Source organism: Platalea leucorodia, assembly GCF_965183815.1.
Source record: "Platalea leucorodia genome assembly, chromosome: 6".
Classification (NCBI taxonomy): Eukaryota; Metazoa; Chordata; class Aves; order Pelecaniformes; family Threskiornithidae; genus Platalea; species Platalea leucorodia.
In genome coordinates this window covers 77,126,799-77,149,653 of record NC_138828.1, presented here as the reverse complement: position 1 = coordinate 77,149,653, position 22,855 = coordinate 77,126,799, and the positions used below count along the sequence as shown (strand labels likewise).

Sequence of the window (22,855 nt, the reverse complement as noted above, 5' to 3'; positions counted from 1 at the left end):
ACACTGACTATATCAATATTAAGATATCAAACCTGCCCATAAATATTCTGCAGCACTGGGGCTAACTGGAAAACACCACCACATATCCATACTTTAAAACTCTCTTACCATCCAAACATGGTGCTGCATCCAGCAGCCTGGTGGAAATAATCCCTGGCCCATGCTAATTCAGGAACCATGCCCAGAAGCTGTTTGGTCCAGAGCCACAACCATGATAGGGACCAATTTACCAACCCAGATTTTGAGTGCCCGCAACCAGGAACATCCCTGGCACTAAATTTATTAGAATACAGGTAGCCTCTCGAATCATTATTTCTTTGTTTCATTCATCATTCTGCTAGCTCAGTTTCATGGCTGTTCCAAAATTAAGTTATGTTTCTGGACCATGATACAAGTATTCCTGACACTGTGCTCTGGTGCAGAGATTTCAGAGCTAGCTAAAAAAGCTAGCTTTGGTAACTGAAACAGTTAGTCAGTGCCACAAAGACTCATTTTCCTTGCCAAGAAGAAATACAGATTAACGTACATGGAATTCCATGTAGTCATAACTAGCTGCTCCTAATACTAGTTCATTAAGGTATTTTGATGACAAATACCCTAAGAAACCTTGTCTTCTTTCCTTAAAGAATTAGGGTTGACAACACACTTGATTGCCTTCCTGAGGTATTTATACAAAGCAAACACTGGGGGGCGAGGAGAGCTAATAAAGCTAATGGACAACCTTGGCAAGAATAATTTGGTATATAAACTGTAGGAATAAATATAAGGTAGAAAGTAAAAGGAGTTTTCTAGCCAGAAGAGGAATGGGGAATTCAACAGCTCTTCAATAGCATTACGTAGGTTAAAACTAGTTCTAAGTTGAGACTGTACCAATCTATGAAAGGGAGTTTATGATATTGTCACCTGCAACAATTTTATGAGCAAAAAGGTCCTTCTAGTCTTATACTCCTGTGTAAGACCAGGCATACTCTTACCAAGCATAAAGCACTAACCAGCAGTGTGAGAGATTCTGCCTTACTTTTTCTTAGAGCTTCTCTTCTGAACGCTTCTCTGTTTCTTAATAACTGCTGTCACCTTGTCAGCGTCTTTTCCTACCACAAGAGATCACATTTATTCTCACAGGAATTCAAGCTTATACTATAGTACCTCATAGGTCTAAAAGATTTTTCACGTAGAATCCTAAGAAATCTGCAGTGATACAGCTGCAGGAGCTGCAAGTGGTACAGGCTTACTCACAACTATTTTACCAAATAAATTACTATTAAACACCACATTCATAATAAGTAGTATCTCCACAATTAGACCTTCTGCCACAGAATACCTGCCCCTGAACGTGACTTCATTTGGAAGAGCGTGCCTTCCCATTCAAATTGAAATTGTCTCTCTCTCTGAACTGCATATATGAAAAAAATAAGATCTTGATTCCTCACTTTTTATCAGTAATACTCTGAATAAAAAAAGATACAAGATATAAAATAAGAGATATTTTAGATATTGATCAGAATAGAAATGATACATAAACAATGAGACGATGGATAAGTACTAGTAATTACTCAGTTAAAAATACTGCAAAAATTGTTTCTTCAGAATCTATTTCACAGAAGAAAAACAAGCAGAAGCCTTGAAACTAATTAAAAATTATAACAGTATTACAAAACCAGGTAAAGCACTGATAATGAAAGAAACGTTATGTTAACCCTTAGTGAGACTCCTAGCAGGTAGCACTGAGTTTAGGACCTGCAGATTTATAGCGAATCAATATTGCCTGAGTTACACAGCCAAACTTCAGAGCTGAAAGATCACGACACAGTCATATATTTCTAAACGGAGACTCCAGCAGGGATATTCAGTTACACTTATTTAAGGGGATTGCCATATAATACACATGAAAACTTTTTTCCACTCTCTTCAAGGGCAGGATTCTAGAAGTAACCCTAAGTACTCCATGGTGAAGAGCAGGTATGCTTGCAATTTGTCTTAATACTGCAAAACATAGTTTGATAATCTTATATGTGCTCAATGGTATGGAAAGTCTCCTTCTTTGCAACTCCAAAAAACAAAGATTTCATTATTTTGCAATATATGAAGTGAAATGAACTAACCCAAATTCATTTTAGACTTGACAGTAAGCTCATAAGAAGTGGAGAAATGAATCCAAGAGACTACGTGTTCTAATATCTGATTAGAAGTGTATGAAATAGCCTGGACTACCTAAAAAATCTTTAGACAAAGATGGGGTTCTAAAAGTCCTAATCTGGTTTATCTCATTATTTAGACAATGAACAAAACTGAGAAATCTCTAGCTGGGGTAAAGGGAGCTGTGTAACCCTGTGGTTGCATCTTGTAACCATATGTCTGCTAATGGGGACAGGAGGAGAGCTAAAGCTCTTCCTGTCTCCTCGGTAGAAGTCCACCTGGATAAGCATGATTATTTCATTATTCCTTAATCACCTAACAAACACCCAGGTGTCATCTCTTGATTAATAATGACCCTTTCAAGAGCTTGGTGATAATATTTTCATAAAATTAATATAGAAGCACAAATATTCAGATCTGTTTAAAAATCATTTAGCTACAGATGTGGTTTTCGCCTCTCAATCTATTTCTCTCATTTCGGATTTACTGGCCTTTGCTCTTGCTATTCAAGGGAGTAGGCAGCTTAACGGAATTAAATGTCTGCTATACCATACATTTATATGAAGTAACCTAAAAAAGACCATGTTTTGCTGGGGATGAATCTTTAATCTATTTTATACAAACAATGTATTTGAAACAAGGTTGTATAAAACAGGTATGGGCAAGTGTACATGTATTTAGTCAGCCTGCCACCAAGCATTTGTGCATACTTGACCTTATCTTTTTCAAACAGACCCAGTACGCTATCTTTTTGTATAATTCAGCCCATGAGGACTTATTTTGATTTATTTCAGGAACATCCAAAATACCTCTGCTTATTTCCTGCGTTCTTCAGAACTCAGCAGGATATGAACAGATAGAGCTATTGTCAGGAAGTGTCCTGAATTGCCAAGTGGCTGGAAAAACAAGAGTCCCTATTTTGCCATAGTTCCTGCTGGACCAGCTGCCAGTGTGCAACAGTTTGGCTCACCTTGCAATTATTAGATATAATCAGTTCCTTGAGCCCCCTGCTTGGCAGGTGGTAAAGAAATAAAATTTCCTCACTTCCTGGAGGAAGACAGTCTGCAAAGAACAAAACAAACCTTTCTGCGCTGTGGTCTTTCTATTCAAATCTGGTTGAACTTATCTTTTTTTTAAAAAACAAACAAACAAAAAGATTTATTTTTTTTTTTTAAATACTTTTGTCCTTCAGATATGGTAATTCCAAGTAGTTCTGTGCTTTGTTTCTCTCTAGGCTTTTTCTCGAGTAATTTCCAAAATTAGCATGTCTGTCTCTTACCAAAACAGTTCCAACAGATATTACCACGATCCCACATACACATCAGCTGAGGAAAGACGGACTTTTATGTTCAGTACATTTTATAAGCAGCCTGCAGTTCCCAAGATTACTGGAAATCAAGTGTTCAGGTTCCTCTGATTCTGGCAAGGATAGTGTAGATACTGCAGCCATTTTTTTTAACTCTCTAAAAGCCACATAGGCTCAGGTGAACAATTATTATGTCCAGTACTTACTAGAAGGTAAATTCAATACCTGGAAGAAGGACATGTATTCATGCTGTTCTCCATCATCACACAAAAGAAAGAACTAATAGCATGAATATGAGGAAGCAGATGACAGATGAGAGAGAAGGGAACATTTTGTGGTTTGGATTTTACAAAACTCAGATCTCAAAGAGAAACAGGAGCATCTAGACCACTACTAAATTCTCCAGCCTTCTTTCAAGCGTAGCCTGGAGTGTAACCATTGTACACAATTGTCACAAATTGTCCTTTCATTGGTATAATCAAACTAAATATTACCCTTAAAGAGTATCCATTAATTACCTTGTTACTTTAATTCACCATCAGCAGTTAATGTGTACAGGTTAAATTATAGTTTAGAGGTAGAAATTAATAGTTTAAAGAGAATGCCTGTTTTCATACTGGAATGGCGGCAGTTATCAGATTATTCAGGTCATTATCTTTTAATACACAATACACCTGCATATTGAACAGTATTAGAGATATTCCTCCACTACATAGTACTATATAAGTACTTTTAATAGAGATTATTAAAATTTCTCTACTCTCTTATTCACCAGCTGCAGAATACAAGGAAAAATGATTGTATATGGGCAAACTTTTTGTGTGTTCTCCGATTCATATACTATAATTTCCAAACTGAAAAGAGTTACAGAGTACAAAAGTTAAAATACCAAGTCACAACTGTCTAACAGTCTTACCTATAAAGGGATTTTTCTGAGGCACAGACTAACATGGATTTTAGTACACTGGATCTGCACTGGCTCAACAGACAACCTATGACACAGAATATATGACAGAAAATGCCTAGGTAATTTATCACTGTGTGGAAAAGTTTGTGCACAGGGACAATTATCTTTCTGCTCCCACAAAAATGAAAATACACAGTTTATAGTAGTAATAGATTTATGCTCACAATTAGATCATACTGCAAACAATTTACTAAAGACCCTTCTGAATTTCTCCCCTTCTCCCATAGTAAATATCATCCACAGAAAAGGTATGTTTAGCTTGAAAAGACAACATTTAATAATGTTTCTAGATTAAGTTTGTACTGATTTAATCTCAGAGAGATAATGTGGTCAAGAGAATGTTCTTTGTTTCATATGCTAATATTGTTCCTAGAGACTATAAATCACCTGCCTATTCCCATACCTAAATTTCTGGATATAGAAGTACTGGACTTTCACTTCAATCCATTTGTAACCAACCTACTGATAGGGTCTTTTCCTCTGAACCTCTTGGTTTATGAAGATATATAGTCTACATGTTTTAACATCTCCACTCATAGTTATAATTTAGAAAGGGCAAAATGTTTTCATAAATCTGCTAGGACATTTATGACATAAACACATCTAAATAGAAACTAAGAAGATTAGAGGCTGCAAACATATCTGTAATACCTTGTTGGTGCTTGCCAATGTGTGCCTTAGGAATCACTTGCTAGATGAAAGCATAACCTAGTAATAATTTTCTACAGACTAAAACATAAAGCAGACACCTGAAGCTCAATCTATGCGCTTAGTTTAAGTGACTTGGCCACTGGGATGATGCTCACCTCGGAGCAGTAACCCTACATTTATTTTTTGGCCAGGTCTCTATTACACAGTCTCAGTGGAAGTCCATCTCTCACAAATCTACGCTGGTAATTCCATAAGGAACTGTGAGACCTAGACAAAATTCAAGAAATTAATGTGGATGCCTATATCCAAAACTGTGAACCAACCCTTTTCACTGCAGAAAGTGGCCACTTTATCCTGGACATCCTTGAATTCTCTGGGTACCTCAGGGAACTCTTCCCTCCTGACAGTTTAATAGGCTCTCAAAATTCTACACTGTGCGCATGCTCATCATAGACACAGTCTGAGCCCACTTGACCTCCTCTGCGATTCCTGTAGGACCCAATCTAGGAAATGTAATCCGATTACGTCATTATTCACACTGATATCTTCTGGTTATCAGGTTTGGATTTGTTGGCTTTTTCTTAGCAAAAGGTGGAGGAGGTACCATGCTGGAACAGTTGCCTGGCTACTGAGGGACAGCAACTCAGTTGTCTCTTCACCTGATAGGATTCACATCCACAACTCTGCCTAAAGCATGCTCTAATTGCAAAGCCACAAGCTAGGTTTGGCATCCTCCGAGACCACATGGAAATGGGACTACTGTGCAAAAAACAAAACAAAACAACCTCAAGCCACCCCAAAACAACAACAACAACAGCATAATCCATGAGTTCAGAAGGAAAGCAAACATGATCAAAAAAAAAGTAATCCCTATTCTATTTAGAGTACTCAGGTGAGAGTCATAAATCTTTGACTTTTGTCCCTGTATCTACTACTAACAAACAGAATTAAACGATCACTTAGTAAAAAACAAATAATCCCCCCAATGGGACTGACAAAGAAATCCCTTTTCCAACTGAATGCTCTAAGCAATCTGCATTAAAATCATAGTGTCATAAAAATATGGTTGGGAGAGAGTGAGAAGTGACCTCAGCTATCCTTGGAAATCTTTGTCTAACTGTCTCATTCCTTCCAGTGATAGAAATTCCACAGCCTTCATAGGTAACCCATCTCCATATTTATCTACCTTTAGTAGTCAAAGATTTCTTTAACTGAAAAATCTCTTACAAGAGTGTAAGCCCATTCATTATGCTTAGTTCACTCTCTACCCAACTCTCTGCAATAACCTTGTATTTATTTGAAAACTTTTACCATGTTGTTTCTAAATCATATCTTCTCTCAACTAAACAAATTATTATTATTCAACAATTATTTCAACTTTACAATATTTGCTGAAGAGAATCTCAGCTGCAACATACAAAGTCTAACCTTGCTTTGTATTTTCCTGGAAGAAGAGAGATGTAGAGTTGAATAAGATTTAAAAAGTTGAACTGAGGTCTCCAAGCACCTAGCTCTTATATAAAAGCTGGGCACCACAGCCACTTGAAAAGAGTGAATCCTGCTCACTTTTTTCAAAGAACACTACCTATCTGGCAGGTATCTTCAGGTAGGGACTTTGGACTACTGGCTGTCCTTGTCATTCTGTTCCAGCTTTCTAAGAGGAGTTCAAATGCAAACTTCTGTGATTAGAATTTCTCATAACTTCACTTAGATGGCTCTGCGGTCAGCATATAGCCTTTTTCACCCTTTGAGATGCATCCTTTGGCACTGTACATGGAGCTTGGCAACCCAATGTTGGGTTTTGTATTCTATTTCAGGTTCAAGAACCTAAGATACAGGAAGTAAATATAATTTGCAGATATCAGAGATATCTGTATTAAACATTGGAACACAGTGACAGTGATCTTCAAGATTAAAATTACTAAGCTAGTTCCCTAGTCATAAATAATATAATTGCATTTGTATGGCTAGGCTGCCCTCAGGACCTTTGATGGAGGGTATCACTATGCTCTGCTGGATGCAGCTGAACTCATCACTCCCAGGGATCTCCAGTTCTCTAAGGCAGATTCTAAAGAAGCAGGGGAAAGGACTTATCCAAATATTTTAAGTATAGCTTAATGCTTGAGTCATAGGAGCTGTAGAGCAGTACTATCCCAATTCAAAAAAGCACTCAGGCAGGAAAGTAGGCATCAGTCAGGTACGATGAAATCACGTATTTATGGTGTGCTTAAGCACTTAGCTAAATCAAGATACTTTTCCTGGATTTTGACCTAATATGGTCAATATGAGTATATACTATGACAGAGGAACAAAAACCTACTGAGAAACGTGACAAATGAACAGTTTGAAAAAGATTGGTAGTCACTGCATCTCTAATTAAGAGAGAAATTGCAGACTACCTAAAAGACTGTAAACTTATTTTACAGCCTCTGTCATTGAAAGTGATTTTAAGATATGCCCATCAACAGCATTTTAAATACAATTACTTATTTTTCATTTATCGTGCAAAAGGTAGATTAAAGAAGTGAGAGCAATTTCATTCTGAGATTTGTTGTCATTTGGATGTCTTATGGCAGTTAGGTCTCTTGGCTGGTCAGACAGCTGCCAAGACAGCTCTCATCATCTTCAGCACTGGGATGACGATTTGGCTTTCAATGGACTATAACTGTCATAGGACATCAAGACAATATAACACAAGGTGATCTTGCAGGTAGCTGGAATCCGTTATATCATGAATTTTCAAAAGTTTAGGCAAGCCTTGAAATTTTACTGTGTTCAGCACCAAGTAGGGCATTAATGTAATGTACTCTTGGTGTTCTTGTAGTAGCAGGTGTTGACCTGTCATTTAAGGCTTACTCTTTGTAGGCCATAACACAGTACTCACTGTAAGATAATATTGGTAATAGCATATGACCATCATTACAGACAGGATAGGATAAGAATAGGAATAGTACTAAGCATATACAAGTGAACATTAAAATCTATTTATATCATCTTAGTTTCAGCTGGGGTAATGGGATCCACCCAAGGATACTGAGGGAGCTGGCAGGGGAGCTTGCCAAGCCAGTTTCCATCATTTATCAGCAGTCCTGGTCAACCAGGGAGGTCCCAGATGACTGGAAGCTAGCAAATGTGATGCCCCTCTACAAGAAGGGCCAGAAGGAGGATCCAGGGAACTACAGGCCTGACCTTGGTGCTGGGGAAGGTCATGGAGCAGATCATCTTGAGTGCCATTACGTGACACGTGCAGGACAACCAGGGAATCAGGCTCAGCCAGCATGAGTTTATGAAAGGCAGGTCCTGCTTCACTAACCTGATCTCCTATGACAAGTTGACCTGCTTTGTGGATGAGGGGAAGACTGTGGATGTTGTCTACTTGGACTTTAGTAAGGCCTTTGACACTGTCTCCCACAGCATTCTCCTGGAGAAGCTGGCTGCTCACAGCTTGGATGGGTGCACTCTGCGCTGGGTTAAGAACTGGCTGGACGGCCGAGCCCAGAGAGTGGTGGTGAATGGAGTCAAATCCAGTTGGCAGCCGGTCACGAGTGGTGTTCCCCAGGGCTCAGTGTTGAGGCCAGTCCTGTTCAATATCTTCATTGATGATCTGGATGAGGGGATCGAGTGCACCCTCAGTAAGTTTGCAGATGACACCAAGTTGGGTGGAAGTGTCGATCTGCTGGAGGGTAGGAAGGCCCTACAGAGGGACCTGGACAGGCTGCATGGATGGGCCAGGGCCAACTGTATGACGTTCAACAAGGCTCAGTGCCGGGTCCTGCACTTGGGTCACAACAACCCCATGCAATGCTACAGGCTGGGGGAGGAGTGGCTGGAGAGCTGCCTGGCTGAAAAGGACCTGGGGGTGTTGGTTGACAGCCGCCTGAACATGAGCCAGCAGTGTGCCCAGGTGGCCAAGAGGGCCAATGGCATCCTGGCTTGTATCAGGAATAGTGTGGCCAGCAGGACCAGGGAGGTGATCGTGCCCCTGTACTGGGCACTGGTGAGGCTGCACCTCGAGTACTGTGTTCAGTTTTGGGCCCCTCACTACAAGAAGGCAGAAATTGCCCACCATGTGTATTTGTTTCCAAATGCTATAAAAAGCCTGTAAAGGTTTTTCAAAAGGTTGGATTTCAGATAGAAGTCCTGAAGGACAGCTAAGAAATAGAGGTACAGTTCAATGGTGAAGCCATGAAGCTTAAAAAAAAAAAAAAAGGTGAATAAACTACTATAAAACTTGGCTGGACTCTGAGGTATGGCTCATATTTTTGTCCAATAATATATTCTTTACTACTTATGATTTAATATTCATTAGTCTAAGGATTTTTAGATGCAGAAAACATGCTAAAAGATACCAACTGACATGCATTCAGAAGCTGGAATGCTATCAGACACTGACATTAAGTTAATGTTTTTCTTCTGAGAGGCAGCTTCAGAAACTAATTCATTCTTTATAGATCTCTTAGAGAAAAAACCTTTTTTGTCAAGGTTTTCCAATTGTCCAAAATGTGTTAGAAAAGATTTACAAATAGTAACAACATGCAATTCCTTCAAACAGAATAAAACATTTGGTATGCCACTTGGCATATCACTTGCACAGATTTTGAAGGATTAAGACCCAGAGAAAATCAGGAGAGCAAGACGAGATAAAAGTTTTGTTGTTTATTTTGTTCTTCCTTCTCATAACTCATTTTAATACTAATGAGGTGGAACCAACTACAATAAAGTCAATGAACTAATTGTTTGCTCTAAAGATTTTGTTTATCAATAGTGGACTATGAGAGCTGAATAAGTATCTGGAATGGGAAAGCATCTGTGAAGTTTGTGATTTTGTGTCTTCTCTTCGGCGCTAAATAAATTAAGGACAAAATTCCAAAACCCAAGGTGAGTTCAATAGGAACTGATCCCATAGGAGGAATTGAATTTGTCAGAACAAATACAGGTGTCTACATGTGAGCTGGCCACCCCAGACCTACTTTGTTCTCAATGATGAGAAGTCAACACTATTAATGTATGATTGATCTTCTTATACAGGGCACATCAACAATAGGTCAAATGAATCTCTCCAGGTATATAACAGATGTCCAAGGTTAGATGAGATTAAACACACCCTTCATGTTTCTGTAATTAATAAAAGCCCTATAATAGATTTAATAGAAAGTTACTTCCAAGCATTAGCTTTCCTGAAGCTTAAAAGAAGAGTCGGCAGAATCATTACGTAATGATTTTGTAGACACATCATGACACTTCTGTCAGATAAAAATATTTGCCTGTAATATTTCATTAAATTTAAAGTTACTGTGTAGCAACTATAAGAGGTTGACGGCTGCCAAGAGCTGTGAGGTTGCTGAATAGAATGGTATTTCTGGAGCCTTGCCCAGAGTTGAGACAAAATTTGACTCATCTTCATGCATACATTTGCAATATACCTCCAAACTAAAATAAGGATTTAACTCCATCACGAGGTTCTAGTGATATCATGTTAGAGCTAAGAATTGATTATAATATCAATAGAAGCTTCTAAGCGACTCTTAAGAGAAAGGTGATCTTTCCATAGCTATATTCGTTGGGATGTTTGTGACCTTGAGTTGTGTTCTCCCAGAATGCACATGCCTCAAGTGCTGATTCAGTTGTTGGTAGCAGGAAAATTATAATTTGAGCCCCATTTTGTTTCTTTGTACTGCTTCAGAGTATATTAGCAAATATTGCAGTGAGTAGGTAATACTGTGTTTGGGAAGGCTACACCTGCAAAAATTTAGAAACTGTAGAGTAGGAATTGAGCTAGATCAGGTCTGATGAACTCATCATATCTATTTTTGCTTTCATTTTCAGCTAACAATCTTCCAACAAAAAATGGAGATAAAAGATTAAAAGAGAGAAAGAGAGGAACAAAGAGAAAACAGGAAAATTGCATGCCATTTACATGACATCATTCTGTTTAATCTGCTTATATGTTATAGCATTATATTTAATCTTTTTTTGACCTATCTGTTCAAGCTGTAAGCTTCTTGACATCTATCCTGTCACCTAGTGAATGCTCATGCACTTTTGAGTACAAGGAGAGTCCCAGTCTCAAGTAAGATTTCTAGGCATCACCATGATACAAACAGTAATCGGTAATACCTTCAAAGAGCTAAGTATCTAATATTCCACCTTTTTTTGGTAGTTAATCTTCTGATCTGCATTATTCCAATAATTCTACTGGATAAACAAGCAGGTTTCAAAAATGCTTGTATTTTTACTGAGAAAAGTTGTTCTGCAATTTTTCAGATGGATAACCTACTTACCTGCTGCTCTGGGTTTTTAAAAAGAATTGGTGAACAATAATACAGTAAGAAAGTTATCAGCATGCACTGTTCACAATATATTATTGCACTAGCTTTAGTCACAAGGCTCATACTGGTCAGTTGGATTGCAACATTTTGACACATGGTAATTACCACAGTGGAGAAGAAAAGGTTCAGAAAGACAGAAAGGAATTATAATTCACAGTGTTAAAACAGTATTAGCAATAGATACTGTAGCAAAATACTGTATTTTGTTATCACTACACAGTAATACAATAGTTTAAGTTATTCTTACTATTTCATCTAATTTCTATCAAATAAACGCAACATTTACTCTTACCACTGAGAAGCCAGTGTGGAAAAGATATCGGTGGTTTCAGGTTCTTGAAACAGTTTCAAAAGTTCTGGTTCAGATGATAAGTCAGCAAGGATCCTTAACTCAATATGGGAAAAATCTAGGAAACAGAATGTTAAAAATAAATCTATTGCTCTAAAATAAAAACACATCTGTATTTTAACCAAACTATCACAAATTAAAATGAAAGCCTGGACTGTTCAGTCATTTCCTCTTGCTGAAAAAAAACAGATGCCTGTAAAAAGCTCATCCTGAAGAAGTTATGTTCCAGCTACAGATCACAAGGTGTCTGATTCCTTCATTATCTTCAGGCATCAATTACTCTTATTAGCTCTTTGTTTCTACTGACAAGGCTTACATATCATCCACTTCGGAAGCACACTAAGGAGTATACATCATATAACAATATTAATTGATACTAAGGGATTTGACAGCCCTGTAAAATATAATCCAAAGGAGAGGGGAAAAAGAGATGATAGAACTGCAAACGTTAATATGTATGAGAATAATAATACGTAGTATCTTACCTGCTGCTAAAAATGAATATCCTTTTTTTGAAACAAACAATGTTCTTGGGGAAATAGTTACTATTTCCGCTTCTTTTCCTAGAGAGGAGATAGGCATTTAAGTCCCAAACCCCGGTCCAAAAATACTGTGTTGCAGCTCATAGGAGGTTGTAAATGACATACCAAACCCACAACTAAAACCACACAAATGGCAACGTGAGCAACCTGGCAGAGCACCAACTGTCAGCATCACAATTATTTTACTCTATCAGTCATGTCCAACATCTTTATCTCTGCCATCTTTGCAGTGCTGCTTACTTCTGCTCCTTTTTCAAAACCAAACCCTTCCCAAAACACTAGCTAACAAATATCTACAATAACTAACATTATTCACAGATCACTTAATAAAGGAGGCATTCAGATAAGGAAGGGTCTGTAGAGATGAACTAAAAAATATATTTTCTTATCTTTGAACATGCTGCAGTAATGTGTTAATAAACAAACTCTGAGTTAAAAGTGGTAAGGAAATAAAATATTGAGAACATACAGCTGATACAGGCATCCAAATTCTAATGACAGATATCCCCTATAACATCACAAAGCAATAATGTACATTGACAAAGTATTAGAAACTCAGTGCATCCTGGGAATACCACTTGTCTTGGTGTAGAAAGGGATGGTGGTTTGAAACACAACAAAATTAATCTGATCAGCATAAAAGTGGAAAAAATAAGTGTGCCTTGATACAGGAATGAAAAACTTAGAAATATGTTTTTGAGAAGCACATATTATAAGATCATTAACAAAATTGATTGAACTGTTTACAGAAAGGCCTCTGCGCCAGAGTTATGCAAGGCAGCTCAGGTTTACACAGCCACTGCTCACACATTTTTTATAACAACTTTTAAAGAACACTTATAAAAATTAATCAGGTAGATAAAATAAAACTGCTGTCAAAGTTTTACATTGTCTTCAACAGACTCCTGGTTTATGATCTGTATTGTTTCAAACGCAGGGAATGAATAGTGGTGAAAAGGCAAGCCTGCCCTTATCCGAGAACCAAGCGCAACAAACGAGCGGCATTTCCTGGCTATGGCTGCAGGTGTTCAAGAAGGAGAGCTTATGTTGGCAAATCTCCCTCTTATATTTGAGTCTACGATTGTGGATTTCTCTCTTTATCGCTTGGGTCATGCTTTTCTACACTTTGATTCTCTCTGAATCATCTGCCTTAAATCTGCTTCTGTTATCAAAAACAACACATCTGATTAACTATTGGTGTTTAGTTGTGAGTTTGATTAAAGTGACCCAGCTTTAACATCTCCTCAGGAAAAGCCTTATGAGCTGAACACACACAAAATCATCCCTAGGATATTTAATGGTGCATAATTTCATCTGGAAAAAGGAACAGTGAGATAGTCGAGGGAAACAAAAAAAAATCTAAAAAGTTTGTGACTATTTAGATCAGTGCTGAAACAGCAAATTTTTGCAGGAACAACCAGCAAAAAGTAATTGGTTTAAATGATAATGTATAACTAAGCATCAACAATATAGTCTATTCTTTAATGCTGGAGCTATTGGTCAGCTTTAAAATACAATATAATTCAGTAAAATAATTAGATAAAATTGGCTTTTCATGTTAATAAAAACATAGTTTACCTTTTATGTACTGTTTCTTTGTAATTCTAACTGGATGTTTAGAGATACCTTGAATGTTCTACAAATAAGAAGAATAAATATGCTAAGTTACAGTTTATGAAAACATGTCTATGAACAGTTTATAAGCAGCATTTACAAGAACATTAGTGATACTAATGCCAACAAGTTTTTCCCATATAATAAATAAGATTAACAACTTGGCCTTTCAAAGGAATCTTCACACTTCTCTAACTATAGATACTTTTGAATATTTGCTCTTCCTTGAAAACTGGAAGCTTGTAAGAACGATTTCTCCTGGCAGCCTTTCCAGATCCTAATCTCTGGATGCAACATAGAACATAATTAGTAACCCAATAAAAATAATTTTATTCTTATTTTAATCTGTATTTTTTAGATATGGTGCATTACTTTCAAGAAAAGAATACATGTGAACCCCACCTTAAGCTAAGGGAACAGATTCTCCTTCAGGCTCTAGAAATTTTTATAATTCACACTTTTTTTGAAATGCATGATAAAATAAAGGAGTTCTTCATTAACTACAGCACACCAGCCAAGGTTAAAAGCAAGAACTAAATTTATCAACCAGCATGCAGGACTAGGAATAACAGAAGATTTTTCTTTAAAGATCTGGGTTCATACACCTCCAGTAAAGCATAGAAAATGACACACGATAGCTTCCTTCTGTTATTTTGTGTCATCATGCCTCTTCATCTAGAAAGGTAACACATGACAAGAGATAATGTGCATCAAGCTCAATTTTCGTAATTCCACACAATTAATTTGCAAGTGGTTCAGGAATTAGATGAACATACTAATATTATGTAATACTGTGAATTCAGGAGATGGGAATAGTGCTATATAATTTCCAAATCAGAATGATCATTTTCTATGTAATTTTGAACTCAAAATTGTTATTTTAAACTTAAGAGGGATGTAATCAGACTGCAGAAGCTATTGAAATTTAAAGCAGAAGTAAAAGAACAAAATCCCCAAAACAGAACAGTATCATTTCTAGTCTTAGCATCACCCTTAAAGATCTACAATTAAATGTATTAACGTTGAACACCCACCACAGCACCATACACAGAGAGAGAGATAGGAAACTACTACATAATGTACATAATATTTTCACAGCATGGGTAAACTAGGAACACTGCTCTCAATCCATCAATACGAGGTTTGACCCAGAAGAAACACTTGCCATCTTAAAATATTTTATTCTTCAGTTTCTAGAAACATCTAAAAATACAGTTGTGGCAACGCATATTGTAATGCCATTAACTATATTTTGAAATAAGTGGTTATTTAATCTGTGCACAAACCTAACATTTCTATTGATAACTATTGATTTCTATTGATAACAAGTTGGGGAGGATAATGCTTGTTCGTATGAATAATACGCAGTTTAAGTGGCCATGGAAGCTAGTAGATCCTCAGAAGTTTAGAAAAATAAGTCCTTTATTATGTACCTGGACATGAATGTGTGGGAGCCTAATTTTACACACTTCAAAAAAAAAAACAACAATATTTTAGTTCTGACTTGAATTATTTTAATGGTAGAGATCACTGTATGGACTTTTCATTGGGCTCTATACTGGTATTGACATGTACTTAATAAGATAACCGCCAGCACAGGTTAAAGAGTTATTTATAGTTACTCTCACTGATTATTGTTCCTTAACTCATTAGCTTCAAAAACCTGAACAAAGTGAAATAAATAAAAATTTATTTCAAAATCTACCTACAATGCTAAAAAAAAAATCACTATATTGCCATCTTGTTTTCACTGACAGCATATGCAGAAAGTCTGCTTTTAATGCAATTTTAGAAGTGTTACTAATAATTCTGAAAAACACTAGTCAGTAATTGCAAGTGCAAAATGTACTTTCACTTGTAAATTAGTTAACAACTCATAATTTGAATAAATCTTCAGAAAAGAAGTAACTCAAGAAACATGAAAGTGGTAATGCTCATCTTTAAGCTACTGGAATAGCTTAATAGATTCCTCTCATCTAATTTTAGACCTCTATAGGCTAGTCGTTGGTCTAAACTAGACCATAGTCAGTAGACAAAGACAGGAATCTCCAGTGGGTAGTTCAGTCTATCTGTATATGACACATACTTACAACGAGTTGACCTAAGATTCCCCTGGAGATGATGTTTTCTAAGATTTAGATTATCAAATTTGATGAGATAAATTTACTTTAGGTATTTAAAAGGATGGAGAAATAAGGAGACAATCTCAGAAGAGTCTTCCAAATGGAAAGCTTTCCTTTGCTTGGGTTGAAAATTAGATGACAGTTTTATTGTATTAAAAGTGGAAGATCAATGTGGCTTTGGTCACTGACCATTACCACCTCAGATTACGTAATACAACCTGTATTTTTTGCTTTTATGTATTTATTTAAAGTATATTTCTGCAAAACCTTCACAGATCCAAACTGAGATGTGACTGTTATCCCTTACTGTTAGAAAAGAGCATCCACATCTTGTTAGAAGTTATAGGGAAACAAAATTGCTCTCTCTGAACAATTACGGTCCAACAGACAAGAAGGAATATACTTGAAACAGTGTGATGGAAAGGCTGGTTGTGAAAGTTAACTGTTAATACTTCTCTTCATTGTTTCTGAGTGAGCAGGAAAAAAAAAAATCAAGCTATTCTAGTGGATGATTAACAAGAAAACACCAGCATTGGTTAAAAAAAATGGGAAGAAAAAAAAAAACAAACCAGCACCATAATCCAAAATTCAGTTCCAGAGGTTCCAATGGATAGAAGGATAGATGAAGCCAAGGTCCCAGTTTCAATTATGTTTGAAAGGCTGTGATAATCAGGGGAGGTTCCTGAGTGCTGGAAGAAAGCAAGTGTCGCTCCTTTCTTCCAGGAAGGCAAGAAGGAGGATGCAGAAAACTGCAGGCCAATCAGCCTCTCCTCAGTTCCTGGGAAGGTGATGGAGCAAATAATCCTGGAAAACATTTGCAAACATATTAAAGTCAAGAAGATGATCTGGGGTAGTCAGCACGGATTTATAAAGGGGAAATCGTGCTTAACCAACGAAGTGACTAGCTCAGTGGATGAAGGGAGAGCAGCATATGTTGTTTACCTTGACTTTAGCAGGGCTTTCAAAACAAACTCTCATAAAAGCCTCATAGACAAGCTGATGAAGTACAAGCTAGATAAGTGGACAGCGAGGTGGACTGAAAACTGGCTGAACTGCCAGGTTCAACGGGTTTTGACGAGTGGCACAAAGACCAGCTGGTGGCCAGGTGCTAGTGGAGTACCCCAATGGCCAATACTTCTCAGCACCTCCATTAATGACCTGGGTAACAGGACTGAGTGCAACCTCAGCAAGATGACAGACAATCCAAAACTGGGAGGAGCGGTTGATACATCAGATGGCTGCTCTGCAATTCAGAAGGTCCTCAAGAGTCTGGAGAAATGGGCTACAAGGATCTCATAGAGTTCAGAGTCTGGAAAGCAGATTTGCAGAAAAGGACCTGTGGATCCTGGTGAAAAACAAATTGAACATGAACCAGCAATGAGCCTTTGTACCTAAGAAGGCCATCAGCATCCTGGGCTGCATCAGGGAAAGCATCACCAGCAGGTCAAGAGCCTTGTCGAGTCTCAGGTCATGAATGGCAGAAAGCTGAAAAAAACCCCACCCTTACAACTGTACCCTTTTTTTTTTTTTTTTTTCACTTTTTTGTTGTCAGTGAACACCCCCACCCTTTTTTTTCCCCCTATACAAGTATTACATCATTAAAGATTAAATTTTGTGATATAGTTATCAAACTTAAAAGAAAAAAGGACTGAATCTGATTTGCACTAAAGTCACTTTGGGTATGATAAACGCAGGCTGGCTGTCTTTTTCCTGGGTGTCCAAAGCTGACACCTTTCTTTGGCAGTGGACCTGCCACACAAGGACCTAGCACTCCATAAATTCATCACCTCTTTTGTTATTTCAATTTCTTGACACATTCTCCCAGCATCTAGATGGTTGTTGGATCACTGGGTTTTGGTTAAACTCTTCAGAAAACATCATGTTGGAAAAGCAGGGAGCATTGGCATAGCAGAAAAAAAAAAAAATCTCACTAGGAACACTAGATTAAAACTGTACATGTTGAAAAACAGACTGCCGATTTCTTTCCCCCCACCTCCATAATCTGATTTTTTGCCACTATAATTTGTCCTGAGTGATGATCCTGATGCATTCCCTACTCTGGTGTTTTAGCACAGGTTAGAAATCTGTTTTCTTGGTTCTGAAAATACCTCTATTAAAGATTGTTCTACTTTTGTCTGTTGTTTCAGGTGAAAATAGTGTAGATTCTTGGCTACACTGTTAGCTTCTGTATACACAGCCATTCAGAAACAATGACAGACTTCACTTTGGCAAGGAGACTCAGAATTGATGGACTCTCAATGTCTCTGTTAGAGCCTCACTAACACAGCCTTCTCATAAAGCATTCAAATCTTGCAAAAAGGATGCTCTAATCCATAAGGAAAGTCATTGTATCAAAGAAGAATAGAATTACCAATGAAAACAAAACCTAATCAAAATCCAACAAATAATATACAGTTCACAGTTTGATGAGTTAATTCTCAATCAGTTACACTTTCTGTTGAGCTTTCCATTTTCGGTATCCAAAATTCTACATCTACACTTGCAATTGGTTTTTGATTCCTTCCTAGGTTAAAAACCAGTATGTTATTTTGGTTCTTTCAAAGGATTACAGTATGCAGATATATACTGGATAAATTACCTTTGAAGTCAGTATAGTTAGACTTCACTTAATCACAGAGGCTGATGGTGCATTTTAATTATTTCTTACTCTATGTCAAGTAGGGTTGTTGATCATATTTCCTACGCTAAATTCCTCTTTCAGTTATTTATATTGATTCAGCTAACCATACCTCTCTCTTCATCTCCATATACATTTTCAGTAGCATAAATTGCTATTTTTTGAGCAAATAACCTCAGTCAGCCCTGGTAACTCCCTAGAAATAGATGTCTATATATGTATACAAAGGCATCTATAGCCATATGTATATTCTTTTTTACTAGAAAATGGCTCATTAATCTACTAACTGCTCAGATCTGCATTTCTAAATATCTATGGAATATGTCTGTCTGAAGACCTACAAATGGCGGGGAGGGGAACAGCAAAAAAATGAACAGTAAGTTACTGAAATAAATGGGAATGCATGGAGGTGGCTGCATACTAGTCTATGGACATTTGATTCTGATTAATTCTTGCATTGATCTAAGGACTTATTTAAAAATAAGAACAGAGACAAAACTTACTACGGAGATAAGAGTACCATTCAGAAGTGTATACAGTATGGATGTGTCACAAGGGAAGATCAAAAAGAGCCAAGGAGCTAGACTGAACAGATATAAGGAAGCAGTTAGACCAGGTAAAATTACAATATATATATCCTTTGATGTGACAACTAATCCACCTGCTGTTACAGTGAGGCATAGTGCCAAACACTAGAGCAAAATAAAGAAAATAGAGGAATTAAATACTGTTTTACTGTAGCTACCAATGCCAGCAAATAGCAAAAACTAGTTCCATTTCCTATAAGCAAGAATATTTACTGGGACTGTGATCTTGTCAGATTTAATTACTTTAATAGCTGTTGCTTCGGGAAATCAATTATTTCCTAATACTTGAGAAACACACGTTTTTTCTTTTCTGTTTAAAAAAAGTTCAGAGCAGAGAAATTCTAATTTGTCTCATGAAATGTAGCACTCCAGCGAAAACTGAAGCATTATAAGTCCAAAAGTTTCTGGAGTTTCTCTTAGTATATTCTTCTCCAGAAAGTTTATGAAAATAATTAGGCCACAACTGTTTTCTTTGAACAAGAACTCAGCTCTACACAATGAAACACAGAGTAAGCTTTTAAATTCATGGCATCTGTTTGATAACTAGCATTGATTTACTTTTGGAGCAGAAGTAATACTTTGGTCTGTAAGACCAGACTTCATTATAATGATAATAGACAGATAGATGACAACTCCTTTGAGCTTTATATTCTATATCTCTAACTACTTTTTTCTGTTTATTCTCATAGTGGATTTTTTCCCCTCTCTTTATTTCCTTCTTCAAAATTTTCTCTCTCCTTTTCCTTCTTTTTCAGTTGTCCTTTTCTTGCTCTACATGGGACCACACCTATTGATAAATTGTGCTCTCATAGCTCAGTTAATCAGTTCGAGAAGAAACGTAAGCACAGGTTCAGTGAGCGACTTCCTTAACCGTTAACACTCTGCTTGCTCCTTTGCTAAAGGCCAAAGCTGCTGGAGAAATAGCAAGGAAAACTGCTCACTGCACAAAGTCATATTCTTGCAATGCAGAACATGACTTTGAGTCCTGAGGGCACTCACAACATCAAATTCACTCAATTTGTCTGGCACCTCCAAAGTTGGTGGCAACTCACTCATGAGAAATTACACAGCAGAAAAAAAAAAACCAAACAAACATGATTTCTCTTTTGGAAAATCGCCTTATTTAATTATTGTCCATAGCAGCATTTATTTATTATTGTAAAGGAATAAACAGTTATGTTCTAGGACATCTATATGAGACACAATTTTAAGTTAGTCTGAAGATCTAATTTTTAAAATACAGCATGTAGCTCAATAAATAGAGAAAATATGAAAATGAACAAGGTCTCCATAGCAATACCAGCCTGGTATGTATATGTACCTGCATTCCTAAGCAAATCTTGACTTGTCTGCAATTGCCACCTAGTGGCTAGTTAAAAATTAAAGACATCTATTTTCCTTGTCAAAAAAAACAGAGTCATACAGACTTCTGGTAAAGGATTTCTTAATTTTTGGTACTAGTTACAGTTTTTCAGCAGTGAACAATCATTCAAAGGTAATGCACTCCCCTCTTGCTTTACCCAGCAGCACAGACTTATCAAGGTTTTAGGTGTCAGTCAAGTGGGAGACTTCTTAGAAATAATTCATCACCTTCCCACAAGCTTAAGCAGCTTTCAAAGTGAATACAAGGGAAGAAGAAAATGGCAATGAAAAATACCGGCTTCTTACTTTAGAGAGTTGGCCATAAGAATAATGCACTTGATTTCCTATTACTAATCCTGTTTCTGCCATATTCTTTGAAATGTAGACCTGGCAACGACCTCAGGTAACAATGTTGCAGCAGCACATGAGAAAGGACTCGATGAGTGATTTTTAAAATAACAAAAAATATTTTATTTTACTAACTTATTGATTTGACATGTTCTGTGACAAATTATTTTGTCAAATCACGGGTTCGGCCCAGATGCTTCATTATCTACTGACAGGTTACTAACCTTTGCACAGCAAGCAAGGGAGTTTGTACATATGCAGCTCTATACATCTTTCAAAGAAACAAAGACTGCTTTCGTTTCCCATATATAAACTGATTAAATTTAATTACTTATTTCATTTCATTTTCCTGAAAGAAATTTATACTCAGAATATAAGCTCTGCTAAACTAATGTTCATTAGTATGGGAGGCTATTAAACTCTGGGATGAACTCCAAGAAGATATGATTTGGTTTTGGTGAAAAAACAGTGCTAAGGCATAGAGATAACAACCCTTTGAGTGGCAGTTGGAGCTATTAAATATCGTACTAGTTGTATATTAGCTGTATATTATAGCTTTACAGTAAACAGTATCAAGGGAATATTGCCCAAAGGTACAAATACTAGACCTTTCTTTAAACACACGAAAAATGACAAGATTTCCAGAATGGAGGAATTTACTTTCTGAAGAAAAAAATGTAACAGTTGTTTTACGAAAGGGTAAAATTTAGCATCTCAAACAAGATTGTTCCACATACTGAGGAATTTACTGAACATATGTTAGCGGGGAATTCCTCTTAAAAGGCTACAAAAGACTGTGAACAGGAGGCTGATTGAAGGAGTTACAGGAAACCTAAATAACCATGTCTCTCTCTTTGCTCACAGTGAGGAAAGGACAATTCTTGATTTGATAGAAATGGTCCTTAACTATAAGTTCCCAAGAGCCACAGCCAGCAGACAATCATGTCAGTACAGGAGAACTGTAGACAATAAGGCCACGTGGGAGTCAGCAAGATGAGCTCTGTCCTACTCTGTCTATCTTCAGTGACCCTTATACAAACCAGTATTTGTTGTTGCTGTTGTTGCTGTTGTTCCAAACCTGAGAGGGTGCATCATCTTCAAAACTGGGTGAAATTTTCTGAGGTTTTATGAAAATATGCTGAGGAAATAAAGACTTGGCAAGTTTTCCACTCATTGACACAGAAAAAAAAGAACTGTCAGCAGAGAAAGCTTTCTGTAATAGGGATGTAATAGGAATGTAATACAGCTACAGAGATACTTTTCCTGAAATTCTTTGGAATGCCAACGACAAAGCTTTTGAAAATCAGTACTGTCTGAAAACTGGACCATCCAAGACAAGAAGTCTCTTTTGCTGTACCTAACTTTTGATCTTCCCCTATAATCCATTCTCTTTTTATCATTCTTCATTTCTGTTGCCTCCTTTTTTTGTCTTGTCAGAAATCTCAGATTTTTTTGAAGTAATTTTTGCTGACTGAGATACAGAATGGAAGAACAATTTAGAGTAGAAGAACACTGTATAGCAAAAAAATATATTTAAATATTTTTGTTATGTTAAAACATAATGAAACCTACGCTGAGATCAGAATTAGACTATATTTTGTCCTTGCATAAAGGAATTCAGCCATTAGAGGAATATGCTAACACCTCTCGCTTTTGAAACCTTGTAAGACAAGACATAATTTGTGTGTCTGAGATTTTTTTTTTTTTTTTTTTTTTCTCAATTGTCCTCTCGGAACATAAGGCTGCAAGCTTTGAGTGTTTCCTAAAAGTGTATATCTAAAAATCCCACTCATGGAGTACTTCATATGAAGACTGAAAAAAAAATCTTCAAGCAGAATTTCTAAAATCTTAATCAACTCACAAGAGGTACCAACAGACAACTTCATAACAAATAGGCACAAAA

At 36.9% G+C, this 22,855-nt stretch overlaps 1 protein-coding gene across 1 annotated transcript in view; it reads right to left on the bottom strand.

Annotated features, from left to right (window-relative positions):
* Positions 1-22,855, bottom strand: part of POLN (DNA polymerase nu) — a gene marked incomplete at its 3' end in the record, with an annotated part of 104,837 nt that overhangs the window by 46,783 nt on the left and 35,199 nt on the right. The window contains 3 exon segments of the mRNA XM_082316275.1: positions 11,682-11,796; positions 12,224-12,301; positions 13,859-13,916. Of these exon segments, the coding sequence (XP_082172401.1) occupies positions 11,682-11,796; positions 12,224-12,301; positions 13,859-13,916 (251 nt within the window).